We start from the raw sequence: 24,536 nt of genomic DNA, 5'->3' as shown, positions 1-24,536 counted from the left end.
TACAACTGTGAACCATTCTGCATCACATGGGACCTGGAACATAATCACAGCTGGATTTGGCACTACTGTGCAACATTTCACCACAATGTAATTAATTTTTCTCAAGTCTTGGACAATTCGAACTTTCCTACAAGGCTTTCTCAGTCCCATTATTGGAGAATTACACGGGCTGCTCATCACTTCCTTCAGGACCCCTTGTTTCACAAAGTCTGCAATTATCTGCGTCACCTGTATAAGGACATCCTGTGCCATGTGGTACTGCGGTACCTGGGGAAACACCGCATTTGGCTTCACATCTACTTTGACTGGTTCTACTCCTTTTATTAGTCCCACTTCCTTTCTTGTCAAATCCCACGCCTTCTCTTTGACTGTTCCCTGCAAATCTGCTGGTAGATCAGTCACTGTGAACGTTGGGAAGAAGCTTATCAAGGGGTACACCTCATCTGTGGTCTCCGTCTCTGGCTCTGAGATCTGACCATCATCCCCTTCATCATCACTGTTTGTCTGCACTTCAATTCCATCATTTGAACAGGTAAATGAACACCTAGCCTTACACAGCAAGTCTCTTCCCAGTAAGGACACAGGACTTGAATCACAGACCACAAATCTGTGCAATCCCTGGAAGGTACCAATCTCAACCTGAACCGGATCTGTGATCGGGTTAGTCAGGAGTTGATTTGCCACTCCCACTACCTTTATTGTACGCCCTGGAAGAAGCAGCTTCGGAACCTCTGCACTTCTGACTGTAGAGCGTGTAGCTCCTGTGTCAACCAGGAATGAAACCTTGTGACCCATCACTTTCCCTTGCACGTAGGGCCCCCTCTGATCAACTTCTAGGGACGCTGCGAGCCTGCACTCCTCACTATCTGAGCTGTCATCCGACCATTTATCATTTATTCCAGTCTCACAACGCAATGGGAATTGTTGTACTGCGTTACTTTGACTCATTCCTTGACCTGTGACCTGTTGAGGAAGCATCACCTGTTGCTGTCCCATTGGAGCTAAGGGCAACTGCATTTGCTGTCTAGGTACCACGGGAATCTGCTGTTGCACTTGCTGCATCTGTACCGGTTGTACACGTGGCATCTGCACTTGTTGCATGGGTTGAAGACCCTGCATCTGAACCATGTTGTTCTAAAAATTCGGATTTGGACCCCTCATTCTCAGTCCTTTGACATTTTGAAATGTACCGACATCATTGCTTTGTTGAACAACACCCTCCTGCACCATCATCGGGCATTCCCGCTTCCAATGTCCCACACTCCTGCACGCATGGCATGGTAACACCTTCTTCATCCCTTGTACATCATTTTGAAATACAACAGTATTCAAATCTGGACCACGGTTCATAAAACCTCCTCGACCTCTGCCTCTCACTTGCGTTTGAAACATTCTGTTTCCTTGCGGCTGTTGCACCATCTGCTGTACTCCATTTCTCTGCATTCCTGCTTGCGCTGCCTTAATTTGCATCACCATCACTTTCTCCTTCAACTTTTTCTGCTTCAATTCAATCTCATCACTACAGTATTTGGCATACTGAAACACCTCATCAATCGGCTTCGCTTGCCAACAGATCAAATGATTCTTAATCATCTGACTAATCTCAGGTCTCAACCCTTCAACAAACCTGAACACTAGGTGATTCATGTCCTTAGCTCTAAAACCGTTGTACCACTGTAATGCTTGAATGCCTTCAACAACCTCTCATAGTAGGCATGTTTCGACTATTTGGCCTTCTGTGCCGTTCGATCTATCTTCTGCCAATCAATATTCTGCAGTGACACATTCTGCTTCAAGAACTCAATCACCTTAAAGTAGTACCTCATCACCTCAGGAGACGGTGCTCCGGTAACCCTGTCTCTTTCCGGTTCTTCTGTCGGCTAAACCACACTTCTCTTAAACTCAAGCCACAAATCAGCTGGGACAATGATCTCAAACAGGGTATTCAGGTTTACAAAAATACATTTTGCAAGCTTCACAAACCTATCTGTCTGCTGATACCACTCTATCGGCTTCTCCTGCAATCTGGGAAAGTCATTTGTGAAAGACAAAATGTCACCTCTCGACCACGGTACATGAACAAGAACCCCTCCAGCTGTTTCTCTCATGGGTAACATATTTATTGTACCGGTATCTGGCACGGTTTTCACCTGCTGTTGCTGCTGCTCTAAGCAATCACTCTTCCTTTTGTCTCTTTTCTTTGCCCATCTGCCTTCCCACTTTTCTAATGCTCCCCAAACTTGAGCGCTCTGCAGTATTTCTTTAAGGTGTGCCTTCATCCCAGTAGACCTTATGTGATCAAAATCTTTAGGTTCAAAGTTTAACCTGTAACTCCTCTTCAGATGTGTGGTATTGTCCAAATCTATGTCGTATTTATCTGCCAAGTTTGCTAACCTCTGGTGCACCTTGCTCATCTCTTTAGTTATCTTGGGGCACAAATATCTCAACACTGCTTCAGTGTACGATTCTAGTTTAATAACTCCCATGCTCCCTTCGACTAACTCAGCTGCTTCCACGCCCAACCTCACAAAATTCATGTATTCCTCTCTCTCTGACTGCTCTGCTGTCGCAGGAGTAGTCTGTGGTGAATTCAGCTTGTCTAGCCATTCATTCATTTGTTGCGCAGTCAAACCTTGCAACAAGATATTTCCAGCCTGCATCATAGATGTTTGTGGCATATTCGCACTTGGAATCTGCGGAGTCAGCAGTCCAAAACCTGATTGTCTCACAGTATCAATAGGAATCCCTATCGGACTGAAGTCCAACAGGGACCTAGACCTCTCTACCATCTGTTCCACTGGAGTTGTTCCTTGAGAGCTCCCTATGAACCCTCCTCTTGTCATCTCTTGGGTCATTACTCCCTGATCACACACACTAGGCTTGTCCTGCACATACAATGGTACTGGCAGACCAACGGTAATAGGCAAAGATATGGCAGCTGGCGCCTCTCTGTGTCCCAGAGCCTGTGAAGCATTTATTCCCATATTCTGATTCATTACAGGTGCTGTGGCTGACTGCGGTCCTGTGACCGAAGTGCAATTCGGCAACAGCTGTTGCTGTGCCTGCGGTAGTAAAAGTGGAGTTGGCTCAATCTGCACTAACTTTGATCTCACATGGGAAATCCTTGATATACCTCTAATACCGGGACGTCAGGGTGGAGCCTCTGAACCGGTGGTGGCTGCAACTGTCTCTGCATATCTGGGGCAGTGGACATACTGACACCATTCTGTATCGGGGCTGGTGTTGCAACAGTATTTACCTTTACCTGGTTTGTTACTCCCTGTGTTTGCGTTGAATTTACAGGACCTGCACTAGTTTTTGGTCTATTGTCATCTATTGCATATGGTGGTGGTCAATCATGTAACAACTGATTGAGAAACTCATCATCACCCGAGTCGTCTGCATCTACCCAATACTTCTTAGTCTCCTTCTCCTTGCTAGAGCCCTTGTCCGTTTTGCAAGTGGCCTTTCTCGCTTGCGTGCCGGCTTCTTGAGTTATTGCCGGAAACATTCTAACTCCGTCTATTATTTCCCTTCTCCACATTCTGTGCTCACTTTCCCATCTAGCCTCCGGTAGTGTCTTTTCTGCTTTCCTCATTCTCCTCTCAAATTTTTGTTGCCTCTGTCGTATGGCCATTAGTTTCCAAGGGCCAGATGTAGCAAAACGCCAATTTGCGAGGTGCAAAGTGCGAGTCCATGCGACTCGCAATTTGCACCTCGCAAATTGGTATGCAGTACGGTGTCTCAGACACCGACTGCAACTCGCTATGGGGTCGCAATGACCCACCTCATGAATATTCATGAGGTGGGTCGCAAATTGCGGCCCCATAGCGAGTATAGGCACTCGCAAACATGGAGGCCTGCTGTAGTCAGCAGACCTCCATGTTCGTGACTGCTTTTAAATAAAGCAGTTTTTTTTTTCTCTTTGCAGCCCGTTTTCCTTAAAGGAAAACGAGCTGCAAATAGAAAAAAATACCGAAACCTTTTGTTTCGGTTTTTTTCAGAGTAGGCAGTGGTCCATAGGACCACTGCCTGCTCTGAAAAAATAATTTTGTGAGCATTCACAAAGGGGAAGGGGTCCTGTGGGGACCCCTTCCCCTTTGCGAATGAGTTACCATCCACTCCAAGTGGATGGTAACTGCGACTTGATTTGCGACCGCTTTCGCGGTCACAAATCAACTTAAATCGTGGTGCGAGTCGCAAATAGGAAGGGAACACCCCTTCCTATTTGCGAGTCGGAAACACATTTTGTGAGTCGGTTCCGACTCGCAAAATGTGTTTCTGCATCGCTTGAGGGCTTTTGCACCTCGCAAACGGCGTTTTTCGCCGTTTGCGAGGTGCAAAAGCCTACCTACATCTGGCCCCAAATCGCTAGCACCTCAAACTGGGCTGGTCTTGGAGGCGGTTTTTGCTCATTCAACGCCTTCCGCAAATTCTGTAAGATCCCTATGTTGAATGACCCATTCTCTGGAAACGCTAAACACCCGTCTTTCTCTGTCAATTTGCACCATTGCTTTAGCCAAAGGCATGGCGGTACTCCCCTCTCCTCCATGACGGCATAAGCCGGAGTATCCTCTGGCTGTGTAGGCTACCCCACACTCTCTGTAATGTACACATCTCCCCTCAAAGCACTTCTTAAAGCCTCGAAAAACGTCATTTTTGCATCTTTTATGTTGTTTGAATCAAATCAGGAAGTGACTTTAATTCGCAGAACTCTCTTCACCTGACTTCTCAACCAATTGCCTCTCGCGGACGGCTGCTAATCGGTGCGCGACCCTTCTCGACAACTGACCTATCCCAGCGTAGCTCCAATGACGTCACACTCACCCACACTGCGGCTGACAAAGTCTTGCGGCTTGTCTTCCTCACACTCAATGCACACAAAACTAATGCAATATATTGAGAGCACTAACAAAAACTCAAATCTGCCGGTTTACTACAGGAAGGGTTACACAATCACTTCAGAACTTTACAGAGATTTCACTTGAAGCCTCGGCCGCTACTCTCTCCTTCTCAGATCCCGCACTCGTAAGAAAAATTTGACCCGCAAATTCTACTCTTGACTTGTCAATGGCTTGTCGTAGTGCACTTTGGAACTCACTAAATCTCCATCGAAGGTTTCACTCACTCACATTGACTCAAACTCGACTCGTCAACCACGCAAATTACAACATAAACCAAGTGGCTCATACACTTATCAATATACTCCGGAGTCTTAGACCACGCAGGGTCCGTACATCACCAACAACCACGTGGACAATTTTTGAGCGCAAAGCGCCACACTCACATGAAGTTCGCCGACTTCCCTACTCTCATACTGCGGAGGAATCACTCAACTCCTACTAAAACATCATCTGGCCTAAATCCTCACAATCCTCACAATTCACCTGCGATATGCATAAGCTGTGCAAGCGCAAACTCTATGTCAATCATACTATCACTAGAACGCAGAGAACATACCCAACTCACTTCGGCAAGCTCAGAGATTCCGGTAAAGTCATTTGGACTTAGGGGCTCATCATCTTTCCAATTCGCATCATCTCAAAACATTTTCAACAATGGTCCCTCGTCCTAGGGCCCCAAAGAGCCCAAACCGTCCTCTGCTACCAGGACTGATAACGCGTCTCAGTCTAGATAATTTACTCACTCTGGGACTCGTTTTAGGCCAATTAATCTTTCGACCCTGATTGGAGACTCCTTGGGACGAGATATCTATTCATCATTTCAATAAATGGATCAATAACCTCATCAATATTCACAATGACAAATTGATCCAACTAATCAATAACATTTTGATAAACTTTAACACACTACGAACTCTCAGCCATGAATAATCACACAAATCTAGTAAGATTTAAGATATTTATTCCCTATTTGTTACACTCTACTAGCAAGTTTATTAGTCTCAATACCAGCAAACACATCAACAACATTACAACATGAAAACTTGAATAAGACTTTATCAAAGCAAAGATCATGAACATTAGAACAAAACACGAAGTTAGCATGAATCAACTTTAGCAGAGTATCATTAGCACGTTATTCAACAAAGCAAAACTTCAGTCATTTGTCTATTTGCATCCAGATTTTAGTGAACTCCTTAACAAGCCTCAAATTAGCATTAGCATGTTTGGCTTCATGCAAAACAATTTAATAACATCAATTTAGAAAACATCTGACTATGGCCTCTGTCAAAAGAGCAGTTGGTACCTAGAAAGAAAAGGCAAACAGACAATTACAATACATTATCATATAGTTACCCTCCGTAATGGGTCAGCATAGAGAGTCAGTCTTCGTCCTCAGGACATCAGTCGATTCGCCATCAGCCAGGATAAACTGCAAAGTTTCAGCAAGATGGGTAAGAATAAGACACTTCCGTCATAAGGAAGAAAAGTAAGTATCGGGTAAGGCAAAGAAGGTGAGGATGGTTTGAAGAGTCAGAACAACAAAGTCTCAAAAACTAGCGAGAATAATGGCAAGTAATGGCATCAGAGTGGCAGAGTAAAGGCGAGTAAGGGCTCAGGTAAAGGTGTAGAATGGCTAATTTCTCCTTGTGACACGTTGTTATATTAATCTTGTCTAACAAGTCTCTGATTTACAATTGGGCAATAATTGGTGCATCGTTATCTCTGTCCAATGATCCATCACACACCTTACTAGAATTTTCACCTAAGACAGTTCTCACATAGTTTATTGGTTCCTGTAATTGACGTCTTCAACAGGTAGAACGTCAGGTAGGAAAAGTTACTCTTGTAGCTTCAGTCAGTAGCTCCATTGTCTTTACCAGTTTAGGCGACCTTGTATCGGTTGCGAATTACACTGTTGCATTTAGCAAGAATGTCTCCTTGAGCAAATTGGTTCTCATGAGAAAGAATTTACTTCGGTTACACACATCTCTAGCTCTTGGAAAAGTACAGTTACATGTCCTTCAGAAAGACAGCACATTGCACGTTAGGAAAAACACATTTAATATGAGATCAGGCAGCTAGGCCCGGACCCTTGTTAACTAAGGCCTAATGATTAATTTAGCAAAACCATAACGTTTAACTCTTGATGCTAATACAAAATCACACATTAGTACATTATTAATTAATTATTAGTCAATTTCATTAATCATCGTATACATTGGTGGCCACTACCCGTGGGCACAATTCAAACGCGTATATTAGTAGCACATTAATACATCGTCTATGCAAATTCATTATATATTATTCTGCAAGCATTTCATGTTAATATCGATTATAAAAACCAACAGTCACATGCATCAGACATTGCATTTCCTGTGGCATAAGTGTTTGGTTTTCAGTATGTGGTGTTTTTATGTGTATGTAATTTTCTGATAGGTACACAAATGATCTGCTTCAGAAAAATTAATGAGCATGGGACTGAGGGAGAGCTGGATGTACAGATGTACAGATTGCATCCTCAGTCTCTTGACCACTGATTCCTAAGGCATATATATTTTACTTAACACTTTTTTGCTTATGTTAAAACAATATGCACTTTAGCCCTAAACAGTAACACTGGGAACAAAGGGCCAGATGTACCAAACGTTTTGCGACTCGCAAACGGCAAAATCTGCCGTTTGCGAGTCGCAAAACGCGTATCCCAATGCAGAAATGCATTTTGCGAGTCGTTACCGACTCGCAAAATGCATTTCAGACTCGCAAATAGGAAGGGGTGTTCCCTTCCTATTTGCGAGTCGCATTGGGATGCAATACCATTTGCGACCGCAAATGCGGTCGCAAATGGCATCGCAGTTACCATCCACTTCAAGTGGATGGTAACCCAATCGCAAATTGGAAGGGGTCCCCATGGGACCCCTTCCAGTTTGTGATTGCACCCCAAAATATTTTTTCAGGGCAGGGAGTGGTCCAAGGGACCACTCCCTGCCCTGAAAAATCCGAAACTAAAGGTTTCGTTTTTTTTTTGTAGTGCAGCTCGTTTTCCCTTAGGGAAAACGGGCTACACTTAAAAAAAAAAAAAACTGCTTTATTGACAAGCAGGTCGCTAACATGGAGGCCTGCTGACGTCAGCAGGCCTCCATGTTAGCGAGTGCCCATACTCGCAATGGGGCCGCAATTTGCGACCCTCCTCATGAATATTCATGAGGTGGGTCATTGCGACCCCATTGCGAGATGCAGAAGGTGTCTGAGACACCTTTCTGCATAGCAAATTGCGACTTGCAATTTGCGAGTCGCACGGACTCGCAAATTGCAAGTCGCAATTTGCAAGCTACCTACATCTGGCCCAAAGAGACAGGCTTACTTCACATGCACCCCAGCAGTGTTGATATTAAAGACCACATGGCAAAAGTAACAGGTACATGCGAGCTGGCACATATAAAGTGGTTGTATAGAGTTTCTCGAATAGGTAGTTACTTGTGTGAAACTAACACCAATAGAAATCCATATATCAATGAATCTCTGAAAGTAACCTCTGAAAGTACCATGGCTGATCCATCGCACCTCAGGACAATATTGGAAGAGTCATGCTCATTCTCTGGTAATCAGAGGGCTCACCTGTGATGTGCGAGGGGGAGCAGCATTCGGTGCCAGAAAGCACCGGCTTGTAACCAAGACCCTCGGTTATCTAGAACAGAGCCGGTGGGAACCCATCCTTGAGAGCCTGACTGAGATCACTTTGCAATAAAAGTGAGCGTCGTTTAGTTTAGGAAAAGTTTATACTTGGTGCACCAAAAACTGCACCACAGCAACCGTTTCTAAATGTTTGCACCTAAGCACGTACCGGGAGAACCTGAGTGATCACTCACTACTCCCCGTGGGCACAGAGAAGCCCAGCGGAACCAGCAAAGGGGATCTCCTCTTGTAATACGTTTTTTTTTTAAGCACAACATGGAGCAAAATAAAGTGACACTGGCATTGGCAAACTATCAAAACCCTTGTTCATCTTGAAAACATACCTCTGAGAAGCCAGCTTCAGGCAGTTAGGCTTGGTACACTGAAGTCCTATAATATGCACCCACAGGAAAACATGCACATATGCACCCATCAGTAACCCATGCCCACAGGCACCCATTGTAAATCTTCTCCCATAGTGAAACATGCGTCCATAGTAAAACATGCACACATGCACCCATAGTAAACCATACACACTTGATCCCATAGTAAAACACGCAGCATTTACAGTACCATCATCATTGGGCGACAGTATTATGGTGGATGGAACAGCAGTAAAAGAAACATTCCAATTAAAAGCTAGGAGTGAAGGGGTGTGGGTGTGTGTGTGGGTGGGTGTTAGTGTGTGTGGGGGCGGGGGTGAGTGTGTGTGGGGGTGGGTGGGGGTGAGTGTGTATTTGTGTCCATGAGCCACTGTGATAAACATAGCAACAAAATCTATGACCAGTGACACACCTTCAACTTTTTCTGAGGCCCATGTATCAGAGTGTGTGTCTGTGTAAAGACCACCATATACTACACACTGAGTTGATAAACCCTTAAATACTATCCAGAAATAACCAGGTCTACTGTACCTGCATGAGGCTCTCTTGGCGAAGCACAAATCCCAGGGTCCACAGGTTGCCGATGATGGGCAGCGGGGTTGGTCCAGGAGGATACTGTCTCCTCGACCACTGCAGCTTGAGGTAATGTGCAATAAGGATAGTGAGAAACAGCACAAGTAACAGCTCAGTGATAGGCAGCATGGTGGGCGCCTGTCTCTGCTTCCAGCTGCTCTCCTTAACAATGGACTTTTACTTTACATTTATTTTACTTGCTATTCTTTCCTGTTCTCTTAGTATGATTTATGCCTCGTTATTTATTAGTCTTATATCTATTCCTCTAGCCAGTCCCTCTTCTCTTTCCTTTCTATCCCTTTCACTCTCTCCTATCTCTCTCTTTGTTTCCCTTTGTGCTCTGATTCTATTGCATGTCTTTCTCTGCCATGAACGTCTGCCCCCCTTCTTTGCCTTTTTCTGGTAGCCCTTTATTTTACCCAGTTTCACCCTCTTTCTCTTCCTTTGTCTGCTTTCAATTCCTCATCTCTTTTCTGTCTTTCCTCCTTTCTGTCCACCCTCAATGTCTATCTCCTTGTATTGTAAGCTTAGCCTGTGCACCTCTGCCCCTCTCTATTTCAGTAAATGCTCCGTGCCCATCTCATTCTTTCTCATGTTCTTTCCCCATTTATATTCTTCCCGAAAACCCCAGAGAAGGCGTGTATCCTCGCTGTGTACAAGCTGAAAGTTTGTTACGCATGCTTCTCATCTGTAATTTGGAACATCTGTTCTTTCCTCACCGCCCTGCCATTGGTTGACTTCTTGTAAGAGCTTGCAAATGTTCTGGCACTAAACACAGCTCTATTCCTGGGCTCCTGTCCAGTGCTTGGAGTTTATGCACAGACCCTGATGACTCCAGGCTGTTCATTTATATAATAAAAGGCCAAGTGCATTTAAATGCATTCCTCAGCTACAAATAAGGAATGTTTGCCATGTTTTTGTTAGGAAAAGGCGACCACAAACATGTTAATGTATTGTGAATACTCTCCAATTACTCTTGCACATAACACACCGGGTGGATTATTTGTTGTTTGTCACTATCCTGTTATCATGTGACCGTTCTAAAGTGCATGCAAGGGCACCGACAGCAGAAGAGTCTCTCTGGGCTGTGACAGAGAACCTGACTGCTCAATGGTGACCACTTGCCTTGTTAAATGCATTTTAATTTTAAATTACTCTTTAAGCACAAACATAGATTGTTATTTGGGCGTGTTATAAGGTAAATAACATAATTTGCGCCAGGAACATTGTCGTTGGATGTGAATGAGCTACAATAACACAGCAAGTGGATGAATATGCCAGAGGATTATTCAAAACGGACCTCATCCACGTTTTTCCTCATCAACTGACTCCTCACAGGAAATTGCCTCCACATTCCATCACAACTCAATCTGGAGCATAAGCATTCCAGGGAATTACACTTCTTCCCCATCTGTTTTTTAACCCCCAAAACAGAGATATCACAAGAGTATTAAAATATATAATACAGCATAATACATGCAACAAAAACTCCTTTTCTCATTCTTTTATATTTGTTTAACACATTCTTTCAGATAGTTGGGTTTCTGAGTTTTACTCCCACTCCTGCTTCATTCATTCCATTCGTGATGATTCTCATTATTTAAATTTCCGAACCTCGACAAAGGTATGCCTCCTTTTTTATCCAAGTAAATCATCACCCTTTCAAAAACATATTTTTTCCTATAGCTAATCTGTCTCTAAACTCTAGTTTACCATAACAGTCACCTCTCTTAGGGAGTTTCTCTCCACCATAACCTCCTAGTTTTACATCTAATATTTCCAGAATATTACATTCTCTATACGAACATTGGTCGTTTTTCTCAGATATTATTGTCACTATTGAGGATGGGTTGAAGAACTTTTTCACCTTCAAACCATCCACACTCACGGCTTCATACAGTTTGGCTGCGACACAAATGTAAAATGACTTCACTGTAACATTTATTGACTTCATAGGCCTTTTTGACCTGCATGAATATCCTACAACACTTTCTAAAATTACCCTTTTTCTGCACTTTTTACAAATAGCCTTTAGGGAAGGGCAATCTCTGAAACTGGCCACGTGCCCTTGTTGTTCCCTTAATCCTCCCATCAGTCTTTCCACTTCCATTTTTTCCTTTCACACCCTTTAAAACACTAAGGGCCTGATTTAATAAAAGTGGTGCTGCACCCAGTGCATTAACACTTTTCTTGTGCTCCTTAGTACCTCCCTAACGCCACAATGTATGTGCCGTATCTAAGATACGACGCACCATGGCGGTAGTTAGGGGAACTAGCTTCAAAACATTACATGCTAGTTTGGAGCTTTACTGGATTAGCATCATACATTTTTACACTAATCCAGGAAAGCCCATTGAGGTCCATTGGAAACAATGGCATGCCTCCTTTTAATGCCTGCTCTGAGCAGGCGTTAAAAGTGACGAAATAAATGATGCAAAGAAATCTTTTGGATTTCTTTGTGCCATTGTTTTGGTCCCCCTAATGGGGGAACACCCCCTTTGCATACCTTTTTCCCCGGCGCAGGCATAATGTAGTGCAAAGTGTTACAAAGTGGCGCAATGCATGCATTTCACCACTTTGTAACACTTTGCACTACATTATGCCTGGTGCAGGCATAATGTAGTGCAAAGTGTTACAAAGTGGTGAAATGCATGCATTGCGCCACTTTGTAAATTTGGCGCTGCAAATTTGGCCTCGTCGGGCCACATTCGTGTAAACAAAAAATGACACTAGTTCGGCGCAAGGAGGCGCTAGGGGTTCTTATATCAGCCCCTAACTTGTGCCTGCACTTTCTCTCTTTAATCTTTCTTTACCTTACACGTGAAGTTCTCCAATCTTTTAGATGTCCTTAATACTTCATAGGAAAGGGGCTCTTCCTTCGGCGAAAGTTCCTCCATTAACCTCTCATCCTTACAGTTGAGAAGAATTTGATCACATATACATTCTTCACATAGTGTACCAAATTAACACGTGGCTGCTGGTTTTCAAAATATGTAAGATAGTCCTTCAGACTCTCATTGTCTCCCTGCACCCATTAACCAAAATAGGAACACTCCACGAATGTGCTTATTCTTATGAAATAATGCAAGTGAAGCTTTCTTGTAGAACTTCTGAGTTGATTTAACTCACAAGCTTCCTCTAGATCCAACTCTGTTAAATCTTCCAGTACTTCATGGCCTTCCACCCCTAGTCAGTGTACCAATAGAACCATTTTGTTATCCCTGTCATATTGTTTAGACACAGGAATATGATTCAAGAAAACCTTTTTGCATTTTGACCAGTGTACTTGTTCTCCAGGTCTGAGTACGAAAAATGATGGTGCAGGAACATTTCACATTGTTAATAACAGTAACTTTCTCACAGCCTATGACCGAATTTAGCAATAACATTTTTTGTAACCACGTTCTCCTATTTGACACAAATGATCATAATATTTACTAAAATATGTTCTGCCTCATCTCAACATGGTAATCCAGTCATTGAAGGTGGCACGAAAACATCTATGGGCCTGATTCACAAAGGAACACTTAGACCAAAAGTCTAAGTTTACGACTTCCGGTATTCACAAAGGGAAGCTACGAGTAGGATCTTTACATCTGCCTTTGGGATGGAATCTCCACACTCAGGGTGGAACATCTACACTCCGGGGAGATTCCACCCAAGTATGAAGATTTCACTCCAAGCACGATGTAAAGATAGTACACCTAACATACCTTTGTGAATATTCAAAGTGGTAAACTTAGACTTTTGGACTAAATTCACCTTTGTGAATCATGCCTTAAGTTTTGATTTTTATTGTAATTAAATATGTTGTTGTCACTTTATCATCCCTTTACAAACTCTGTGTATTTGGCCAGAAAATGTTTCACCTATCACTCGGTGTAGGAAATTGAGTTACTGGTTGAAGGAGGTGAAACCCTATTCAAGTTGGAACCACAATCCTTGTCAGGGTGAGGCACAAGCAAACCCCAAATTAACTTGTGCCCAACCCTGAGGTAGTCAGACTTAACTTAGAGGCGGTGTATAAAGTATTTATGCAGCACTTAAAACAGTAATGAAGTGAAAACACAACCAAGAAAGATCCCACACCAATTTCAAAGAATAAAGTCAATTGTAATAAGGAAATCAAGAACAGAATGATAAAAATCCAATCATTAGCTTAAAGAGAAGCAATTTTCAGTGAATGTTGGGCCAAAAAGCCCAAAATGCCGATTGTGGGTATCTGGTCATGCCAGACAGGGGCAAAGTCACAAGTTCATGCTGACAACAATGAAGCAGGGACCGCCTACAGGGACCTAGTTAGGCTCAATAGACAAAAGTACCTTAAATCCTGGTTGCAGACTTTTGCGAGGTCCTGAGTCAAGGATGCTTTGCAAAACCAAGGTGATGCCTTTGTTCTGAAGAGTTACAAAGCTGCAATGTGAGGCTCTGCATTGATGTCAAGGATCCAATCGAAGAGGGCTTGCAATGCAAAGTTTGGCATCCAGGATGCGTTGCACAGTCGAGGCTGTGAGATCAATGCGAAGTCCTTGCGTTGAGAGAATCCTCGCAGCAGAGGTGATGCATCGGTTCTGCTCAGGTTTGTGCCGCACAGTACAGGAGATGTGTCGGTTCTGCTGGATCCATAGATGCTCTGGCAGAGCACCTTCAATCCCACACTTCTAAGGGTCCTGGACTGGGGTGGCACCGCTTGGCAGGGTAAGGCTCACAAATAGAAGGGTCTAGGTGCTGGATTTAAGGTTGTTGGAGCCTTCTGCCCCTGTTGCTGTAGTCAGGAGACCAGCCATCTATCCCTTGAGTAACCATGGTGCCCTGGGTTCAACAGATAGAGGTCCAGTCCTTCTCACCCAGCAAAGAGGGCAGCAGGCAGGCGATCAGCATGGCAGTAATGCAGTCCTTTGGAGCAGAAGTCCACCAGAGTGGCAGTCCTTTCAGCTCAGCAGCTCTTCTTCCTGGCAGAGTATCCACAGGACCAGGTGTGTCCTGACAAATTGATGTCTCTAGTCCAATGTTTATACCTGTGCCTTCCTTTGAAGTAAGAGAAGCCTTTAGAGGTTTCTCTTTGAAGTCCACAGGCATCCTGCCTTCTCTCATGGCTCCAGACTAACTACATGGGGTATGCAACAGTTTATATGGAGGCAGGACACTGCCTATTTCAGTGTAAGCAGGGCTGTGCCCAGCTCTGACATCCCATCCTTCCAGTGATTGCCCATCCATGCTTACTTAAGCTCTCTATTGTTTGTGTCCGGCTTGGAGGAGTACACAAAGCCCAACTGTCAGGTACACCCAGTCATGTGACCCAGAGATGGGCTACAGGCACCCAATGGCTAAGGCGGGAAAATGCCAACTTTCTAAAACTGGCATTTTTAAAATTGCAATTTAAAATGCGACTTCACCATGAGAGAGGATTTTTCATTGCAATTGAAATGGTAACCTGCTTCCATTTGGACATTATAACTTATTGGATGTAATAAGGTAACTCAAATGCTAGCCTGTAGGAGAATAAGCCCTTGCAGTAGAGAAAAAGTAATTTAAGGTTTTTTTTTCACAACCAGGACAAGTAAAACTAAAAAACACATGTACCACTTTTTGAATACACTGCACCTTGCCCTTTGGGCTGTACAGAGATCCCATAGGTGTGACTTAATGTATTAAAAAGGAAGGTTTGGGCCTGGAAAAGGTTTGGTTTTGCCAGGATGACATGGCAGATTAAAACTGAACACACAGTCTGCAATGGCAGGGCTGAGACATGGTTAAAGGGCTACTTATGTGGGTGGCTCAATCAGTGCTGCAGGCCCACTAGTAGCATTTAATGTACAGGCCCTGGGTACAGTTAGTTCCATGTTATGAGGGGCTTACAGGTAAAATAAATATGGCAGTTGGGCATAAGCCAATTCATCCATGTGTTAAGCAGAGAGCACAAGCACTTTATCACTGGTTAAAGGTAATAAAGTGCGTACAGTCCTAAAGTCAGCAAAAACAAAGTCAGCAAAACAGGAAGATTGAAGGCATAATGTTAGGGAAGCAATTACACCATGGATGCCAGGACTAACACTGGGCATGTCTCAAGTCAGAGCACAAACATTAATCTTTCAGAAGTGAAATGGTGTAACAGTCATCGAATATGATCCAAGTAAGCAGACAACATTGATAGATCATAAGTGTCATGATTTCCGAGTCAGCAAACAATATTTGATTCAGCACACAACATTAATAAATCACAAACGTATTCACTATTGTCTCTCTATTGGTGTATGTACCAACAAAAGTAATTAAAGTCAACTTGACTTTTGACAAAGTCTATCTTGTGTGACCATTACCTCTGTGACATGCAAACTACGACATCACAAATACCCAACCTGGTGAAGGTGGAACTGCACAGAATAACTTGTGAGCAACTGCAACACTCCCTTCAAATACACCAATATCATTGTTGCAAGTACAGTGTAAGCCTTAACATTCATTATTTAATAAAGTGGTTATAATATCAATGTGCTTTCTACAGCAAATTCACCTGAAGTATTTCCAAGTTATCTGAAATTCTCAAGATGGCTGCTAAATATTTCTTAACAATCCCTGTAACATTCACTCATAATATCAAACCATTTCAGGACTAACTCAGGTAAATTGAAGTGACCCCTTTCTTGTGACAGCCAAGATTTGGGTCATTCCCATCCTCACAGACTGTGGTGTGGGACTAAAGGGGCAAGGTGGGTGTTGTCTATTAGGTGACAAATAGGATGGGGATAGATTTGTGGCATTTTAAGAAACTGGAATTTTGCAAAAGTGTTCTATGTTAGCAAGACACAGGCTGCACTTGCTACATGGGGTGAATTCCTGCCAAGACCATCCAAATTGACTATACTGGCAGTAATTTGGAACCCACAAATGGGGAGTAAACTAGTTTATGCTATGTAAATAAATACCAAGATACTGCTCCTAAAGATATTTGAGTTGATAATGAATTGGGTGAAACACTAGTTTACCATAAAACTAGGACAAGTAATGCAGGATTATATTTGACCAAGGTTAAGATTATGCACAAAGATTTCCATAATTGCTGGACAAAATATACATGACCGTCAAAAGACCACTTTTGATCTCACCCCATGGAGACTGAACGTTTTCAGATACCGTGGCGTGAGGAAATGCAATTTACTATATGGTGTGGTTGAGCAGCCTCACAATGTAATAAACTCACAAACCTGTCTTGGATCCAGTGAGGCTCCTTCGTATATAATTAGCTCGTCTTTGGGTAGCTGTGGCTTCGAGCACTCAAGCTTTATCAAAGGAACACAAGAAAAGCATGTGGAAGTACCAAATCAATCAAATAAGAAGGTATCACAACACAAAGGACGTTCAGCATCAATTTATAATAATTGATCCTAATTTTATGAATTTTTATGAATTTTTTGACACCAAAATAAACGAAATCCACTGGAGGGTTCATGAGGTATAAATTATTAAGCAAATTGTTAAATACTGCTTTTCCACTCCACTCACAAACAAGCATTGGCAATTAATGCGGTTAGCTGTTACTAAAATCTTTGGAAAACATTTGTAAAGTTGGGTTTGGTTACTCCGGGTCCCTTTTAGCGACCATCTCCAGCAGGAAGCAAGCCACAGGTGCAAGTTTTGCTTAGCAGGATAGTTACCTCCAGCCATAAGAATCTGTGAAGTGGTTCTGATGCAAGGCATATGGGATGCTGAATATGCTGAAATTGTAATGGATTCTGATCCGTTCAATATGGGTCTTCCTGGGGCCACCCCTTAGTCTTCAACCACGGTGGGGTGACTTTGGCCAGGGAGGTGGATGTTCCTCGAAGTCCAGGTGAATTTAAGCCACAAATACCAGTTGCCGCAAGTCTACTGGTCTCTTGGCACAGCAAATCCAGCTGTTCCTTTAACTAAGGTTAGGGTACATCTTGGGTGACCAAACTGCATACCATTTGCTCGCCCGGGTCCAGCAGACTTTTGAGTGTCGGGTCTCAGTCTCCCCCACTGGGCTTCAGCAATCAGTGGCAATCAAGCAGTTGTGGGTATGAACTCACCAAGGAGGCTTCTTCAGTTTTTGAGGCAACTTTGTCCAAGCCGGGCACAACAGACCTAGTCCTCTCTTTGCTAGCCCAAGGATCAGTAGGCGCAGTAAAGTCTTGTCCTGTCCCTGATACTTTCCGAAAGGTGTATAATTCTTCCCTGGTTACAGCTAGGTTGGTGCATCCCTGTTTGTGCTGGGACAAGGTGCAAGCGGGGAGGTTAGTCAATTCACAAGTTACAAACTCACCAACAAATTCACCACAACACACTCACTGATAGGTATACATCTTCACTACTGGCCTGATTTAGAGTTTGGCAGAAGGGGTTACTCAATCACAAACATGACAGTGTCCCGTCCGCTATATTACGATCTCATTATAGCCTATGGAGATCATAAAATGGCAGACGGGATGTCCGTCAGGTTTGTGACTGAGTAACCCGTCCGCCAAACTCTGAAACAGGCCCTATGACCCTAAAGGTTCACAATCTTCTGAATTGCACCTAAAAGTAAGTCCAAACTCACCTGTTTCACAAAGCTGTTATTTTGGTCCTGGGTCATTCTACTGAAATCTTACATTTGTGAATTTTGCTGCCCATCTCCCATTTCAAACTCTGCTGAACTTCAATATTTTTGTATTCTTCCAAACTTGTCCTTCTCCAAACTCTGCTAAAGTTGTCTCATATGTCTAAACTCTGCTGCATTCCTTAATCTCCAACATTTTCTCAAGGGAACAATCTCTGCTGAACTTGATTCTTGTTGAGCTGCACTGAACCTCTACTTCATCAAACTCTGCAGATCATCTCCCTCTTTGAACACCCCTGAATTTTCCCTTCTTCAAACTCTGGTGAACTCTTCAACCTTTCATTATTGATGCAAAGTTTGTTGAATTTCAGATTAGGCAGCTGGCTTCTGGCATAGATATCCGGAGCTGTTGTTGACAAGTTCAGTATATACAATGACTTACAACATTGAGGAGCTAGCTCAGGTAGTGCCTATTCCCTGTAAAATGCATGTTATTCAAAGAAAAGGTATGCCTAAAGCAAAAGTAGGTAAAATTCAGAAACTTCCACAAGTGAGGTGAGACAAGTGGGACACCACAAATACAAGCTTTTCTGAACATCTTGTACTGCAGAAAAAGTGGAAAATGTGCTAATAAAGTGGTGCTCAGCTGAAAACTGTTACAAAGAGAAACTTTTTAGTGCATAAAACAATACTCACTATTGCACCGTGTTTTCTGTAAAACACATTTGAAAGCCTGAGACTATGGTTTTAAATTAACAGTAACAGAATAATATGATGACATAGCTGATAAAGATCATGGCTGCTTCTCTCTACCACAGTAAAGCAAAGACAACCAACTGTTCTTCACCACCTCTTAAAGCCCTGCTATTGTGTCCCAGCCCTTGCAATGCATGAGGGAAGCCCCCACCTCAGAGACACAGATCTCTCCTTATCTCTTTCTGTTTGTGAACGTTGCCTCATTCCTTGTGCCAATAGCCTCCATTTTGCATTGTATATCCAAACGTTTGCTGCATCTTATCTGAGGAAAAACCCAATGGGGATCAAACACTGCAGCACTGCAGGGTGTGATGGGAGGAGGATTATGAAGTGATCTATGTTCTTGTGTACTGTGTTACTTTTGGGGCGCTCAAACCATTACTCTTGCTTCCCTCATGTACTGTGTTCTTCTTTGCCTTACCTTTATATGTATCTACTGCTTCACATCCGGCACCTACCCAATGGAAGGAGTGGGAACAAAGTACTATGACATGGCCAGCGGTGTCTGCATCATAACACTGTTTTTGTTATACTGTTACAACCCAAAGGAGAAACCCATAGACCCAACTGAGACCTGAGTAATGTAGTATCAAACAACAATGTCTCAAAGGGTGATATCTAGGAGAGCACAAAGTGAAATAACTATACAGGAGTTATCAAAAAAACACATAATCCCAACTTATTTGGGGTTGGTGCAGATATGATAACTACAGAGGCATAACAATATGCTTTAAAATTAATAGTGACAACAACTATGCCTTTAAAGTGTGTCTTAAGTGCAAGGTGAACACATTGTGCTCGTGAAAAATAAATAAACGACACAAGTGAAGCACATGAAAGAAGTGACACAACATATTGGAATATCTTATAGAAATGTTATGCATGAGTTTTAAAAATTACAGAAGCAACAATGCAACATCATGCCATAAACGAAGAACCCACATTTAGCTGGTACATGTCAATGGTGTTTCGACCTTCATGACTAGAAGCCAACATCAGGACAAGGTATGACACACATGGTAAGGTTGCAGTCTATGGTGAAAGATTGAAATGAGGAATTTAGCCAAAATAATAAAAACCAGCCAACCAATATCTAATCAAGTAAAGGGACGTGTATTTGGTACCCGTAGCAAATCCAAGGCACCTAAGGAGAGAGAAAGACACACGAAGAGGCGTGAAGACTGTAGCGGCTGACTAATACGAAGCAAGCAAATGTGAGCGACAGTGAAGCCAACCAATAATAAGCAATGGACGGCCTCTAGTCCCAGTGTTAGAAAACAATTTGCAATTTGTCTTGCAAGAGACAGCACATGCTGTGTCGTAGAGGTGACTTAAAAAATGAGGGGGCTAAAACATGTAACCGATAGGTACTCATCAATCAAGGATACTCTAATTGTCTACGACTTGACCTCACCAATATTATTTTACTCCACTCAATAAGGTCCTACATTTGGCCACCATAACTTCCAAAGGTCCCCATTGGCATGCTAAACACATGATTTTGCTACCAATGTGGTTTCTGTCCGCCACAATCATGGTCATGGTCCCTAAACACCTCTCTGGCTTTCTCTGACATATGGGAGGTTGTCTTTGGTAAATGAAAGAAAATAACAGCTGGTCTGTAATGCTACCATGATTTGAAAGGCTAACTATCATTGTTATTCTTCGACGATAACGCTTGCACATTTTTGGCTGAAGAAGTTAAGGTGATGACAAGAATAGGAAAGGCAGCCAAGTCCAATTTCAGGAGGCTAGCCACCACTGAGTTAGCAATGGTGGTGCCTATACTGCCCAAGCTGCTTGAGGGACAGATGATCAAACTCTACATAGTGCCCCTAATATCTTGGCTAGCTAAATGGCTGAACAAGATAAGCATTTGTCTCTGGCATGCATCGTTACTTGTAGTTGGCAAGTTTAAACCCAACTCAACCATTTGTCACAGGTTGATAAAATTGGTTACAGCGGTTGATATTTACAGCACTTAGAAATAAAGAAACATAGTATAATGAGCTCTGTGTCACATTTTGAGTTTGACAGACAGGGCACTCTACAAAAAATGTGGCAGAGCACCCTGTCAACAAATGTGCTAGTCTGCATGCTCTATGTAGAGTTGGGGGGACCATCATATTTATACTAGTAGTCCAGCAGTGCTCCTGTTGGTTCTACAGTGGGAAACCATAGACCGACAGCCTGTCAGAGTTCAGCTTTTATTCGATTAATCTCAAATCATCCACTCTACTTAGAGTAGATGTCATGATTTACTTAATGCTCTTGTTTGGGATAACCAGGGAAAGCCTGTTTCTCCCAAACAGAAAATTTTAAAAAACACCCAGGGGGTCATGGCCATTATATTTTTGTTTTTCAAAAATATCATGCTTTTGGATTTTGTTTTTGAAAAGCCAACAGCCCTCATGTTCTAACTCTCCTCATTTCAGGTCTGGCTCAAACTCAAGATGCAATTCTTGGAAGGGAACTTTCTGGAAACGTTAATTATATTGTTTAGGTCTGCATGAATGTTGGTTGGGTCTCTCTAGAATGCACCAGAAGATCATTCACTAGAGTATATTCAAACCAGCATTTTTGGTTTACCAATATGCATTTAATACTAAATTCAATATGCTTTTTTTGTGAAACACAGGACAAAACCTGTGGGCCTACCATGTCCCTTCTTAAAAGTCAACTTGTGATCCAATACACCTTTTAGAGGGTGTTGTTGTTTTTTTGCATTAGGGTGGGCAGGCCTGACCATTTTTAAAAGGCACCTCACTAATAATGTGAATATAGCAGGTTTATGTGGTTACTTACTGCTTGTGAAAACTTTTTTAGTGTAAGTGACTTTCACCCTGCTTATTCTGAGAGGGCACCTTAGAGGGTTTTCCATCGTTTATTCCGACTCAATCTTACATATACTTGCTGAGGTTTAGGTTTATAGTCCTCAGAACTTCCACAAGTCAGCTTTGAACTTCTCTGTTCTACTGTCCTGTGCGTGAAGTGCTGAAAGTTATACTTGTTACTTAATTCCTAGTTTGAGGGCCCTTGGCACAGAGGTCCAGGGCACCTTTGACAATAGGCCTTCCACTCACAAAAGTGGGACTCAGTATTTTGCTACTACCCTTGGACTCCCAAAATTGGATTTCTCGTAAGAATATTGTCAGTATAAATGACTGTAGAAACCCGCACTGTACTTGCCTCCCATTTTGGCTGGATTTTAGCTCCTTTTGACCTTAAGACTCTGTGCACTTTACCACTGCTAACCAGTGCTAAAGTGCTTGTGCTCACTCCCCTAAACACGACTGATTGTTATATACTTAATTGGTATATTTAATTTGCTTGTAAGTCCCTTGTAGAGTGGTATACCATACACCTAGGGTATGTAAATTAAATGCTATCAGTAGGCCTGCAGCCCTTATTGTGCCACCCACCTAAATAGCACTCTAAAACATATCCAGGCCTGCCATTTCAGCCTGAATGCAGTGTCTCACTGGCATGTCAAGTTGGCATTTAAACTCTCTTGCCTGCAAAGGGGATGCAAAGGAGCATACATAGAGGAAGAAAAGAGATGTGGAGGGAAAAGGGCACAAACTAGATAAAAATGAGGAATAGAAGGAAAATAAAGTGTAGACGGATATACATGGAAAAGACAGGAAAGACAGGGAAATCAAAGAAAGCAATGAGAGGGAAGAGGGGCGAAGGAGCTATGGAGAGGAAAGAGTGGGCAGATTTGAGCGCAGAGAAAGTGAGGATAGAAACAGTGTGAGCAGAGAAAGAATTAGAGCATAAGAGTTATGCAGATGACAAAAACAAACAATCTCAAACCAAGAAGAAAGAGGTGACGGTTAAAAAGAAAGGAAGAGGGTGAGAAAAGAGAGGGGAAAAGTAAGAGCACAGAGATCAATCAAGGATAAGTGAGATAACATAGTTAACAAGCCAGAGGAGATAAGCAAGAGAAAGAAAGGGGGTGAAATAAGGATGATGGAGAGAAAAGGGAGAAAAAATGGGAGAAAGAGGAAGGAGAAGAGAGAGAAGAAAACATAATATACAGTGGTGAAAATGAAAGGAAGACTGTGATAGTGTGAATGCAAGATTAAAGTAAGGTTGTGTGAAATAGAAGGGCAGGGTTTAAAGGAGAGAGGAAGAAGAGAAGTGAGGGAGCAAGGGAAGATGGAGAAAAAGGGGAACGGGTGAAAGAGAACAAGGTCTCGAAAAAAAGTTTAAAACAGGATAAGTAGATCTAATGGCTCTTGTATTTGCTAATATTTGCTGATGTAATAGCACTTAGTGCAGTTTTGACAACTCAAGTGATAGTTGATACTCTTCCTTTTTCATGTTAGTTAAAGTGATGACCGTCCAGGATTTGGAGTAGTGAAATTAAATGTGTACCCAGCAGTCATATGCAGATATCAGAAGCAAGTAATTAAGGGCCAGATGTAGCAAAGAAACATTTTGCGACTTGCAAATAGCGAGTCATAGCGACTCGCTATTTGCAACTCGCAAAATGTTATGCAGAACGGTGTCTCAGACACCGTCTGCGAGTCGGTATGGGGTCGCAAAGACCCACCTCATTAATATTAATGAGGTGGGTCGCAAATTGCGGCCCCATAGCGACTATGGGCACTCACAAACATGGAGGCCTGCTGTAGTCAGCAGACCTCCATGTTCGTGACTGCTTATAAATAAAGCAGTTTTTTTTTTTTTAAGTGTAACCTTTAGTTTCGGTATTTTTTCAGGGCAGGTAGTGGTCCTTTGGACCACTACCTGCCCTGAAAAAATAATTTGTGGTCCATTCACAAAGGGGAAGGGGTCGCATGGGGACCCCTTCCAATTTGCGAGTGGGTTACCATCCACTTCAAGTGGATGGTAACTGCGACACCATTTGCAACCGCATATGTGGTCGCAAATGGTATTGCATACCACTGCGAATCGCAAATAGGAAGGGAACACCCCTTCCTATTTGCGATTCGGAAATGCATTTTGCGAGTCGGTCCCGACTCGCAAAATGCATTTCTGCATAGGAAATTGCGATTTGCGACTCGCAAACGGCAAATTTTGCCGTTTGCGAGTCGCAAACAATTTCCTACATCTGGCCCCTAATCACTGAGCTCTGAGTAAGAACGAATTGAATGCAACACATTTTTGTTTTTGTGTAATTTGCTGGCATAGTGTTTAGGATTGTAAAACACTAACCTTCGGACATAGATACCTCATGCGGTATACACACCTGGCAAAGTCAATAGGTTTGTATTAAATGTGCTAAATCATTCAACCAGGTATGTGCACGTGGCACAGATTATTTGTGCCATACCTATCTGCAATGTACTTCTTTAAGAAAAAACAAATGTTAAAAACCTTCTATCTTTGCAATGCTATTGTACAGCCTATTGCAGGAGCTGATACCACCCACCTAATGTCATGATCACATGCAACCTCTGTTTCAATTACAGAGCTCTCAGGCAAAAATGGTAGTGCACTTGATAAATAAGGGTTGTATAATTGTTTCACTCCGAAAATGTATTTCAATTTACCCTTGACCCAATTAGGTAAAAAATTAAATCTGTTTAGTATTAAAATGTCTTGAGTATCTGGAACCACTCTGCTCGCCCTAAGCAGCCTTACATCCAACAACACACTTAGCAGGCGATGCACACAGTTTGGACAGCTGACAAACTGCATCAGCAGATCCTTTCC

General features: G+C 42.7%; 1 protein-coding gene across 2 annotated transcripts in view; it reads right to left on the bottom strand.

Annotated features, from left to right (window-relative positions):
- The window catches only part of LOC138265300 (cytochrome P450 2J6-like), a 52,477-nt gene extending 42,330 nt beyond the window's left edge, over positions 1–10,147 (bottom strand). For both annotated transcript variants that reach the window (XM_069212906.1, XM_069212907.1), the window contains exon 1: positions 9,494–10,147. In XM_069212906.1, the coding sequence (XP_069069007.1) occupies positions 9,494–9,664 (171 nt within the window). In that variant the 5' untranslated portion in view covers positions 9,665–10,147. The remainder of the gene's footprint in view (positions 1–9,493) is intronic.
- Positions 10,148–24,536: the final 14,389 nt, after the last annotated feature.

This window comes from Pleurodeles waltl, chromosome 11 (assembly GCF_031143425.1).
Source record: "Pleurodeles waltl isolate 20211129_DDA chromosome 11, aPleWal1.hap1.20221129, whole genome shotgun sequence".
NCBI classification, from domain to species: Eukaryota; Metazoa; Chordata; class Amphibia; order Caudata; family Salamandridae; genus Pleurodeles; species Pleurodeles waltl.
This window is presented reverse-complemented; position numbering and strand designations above follow the sequence as displayed.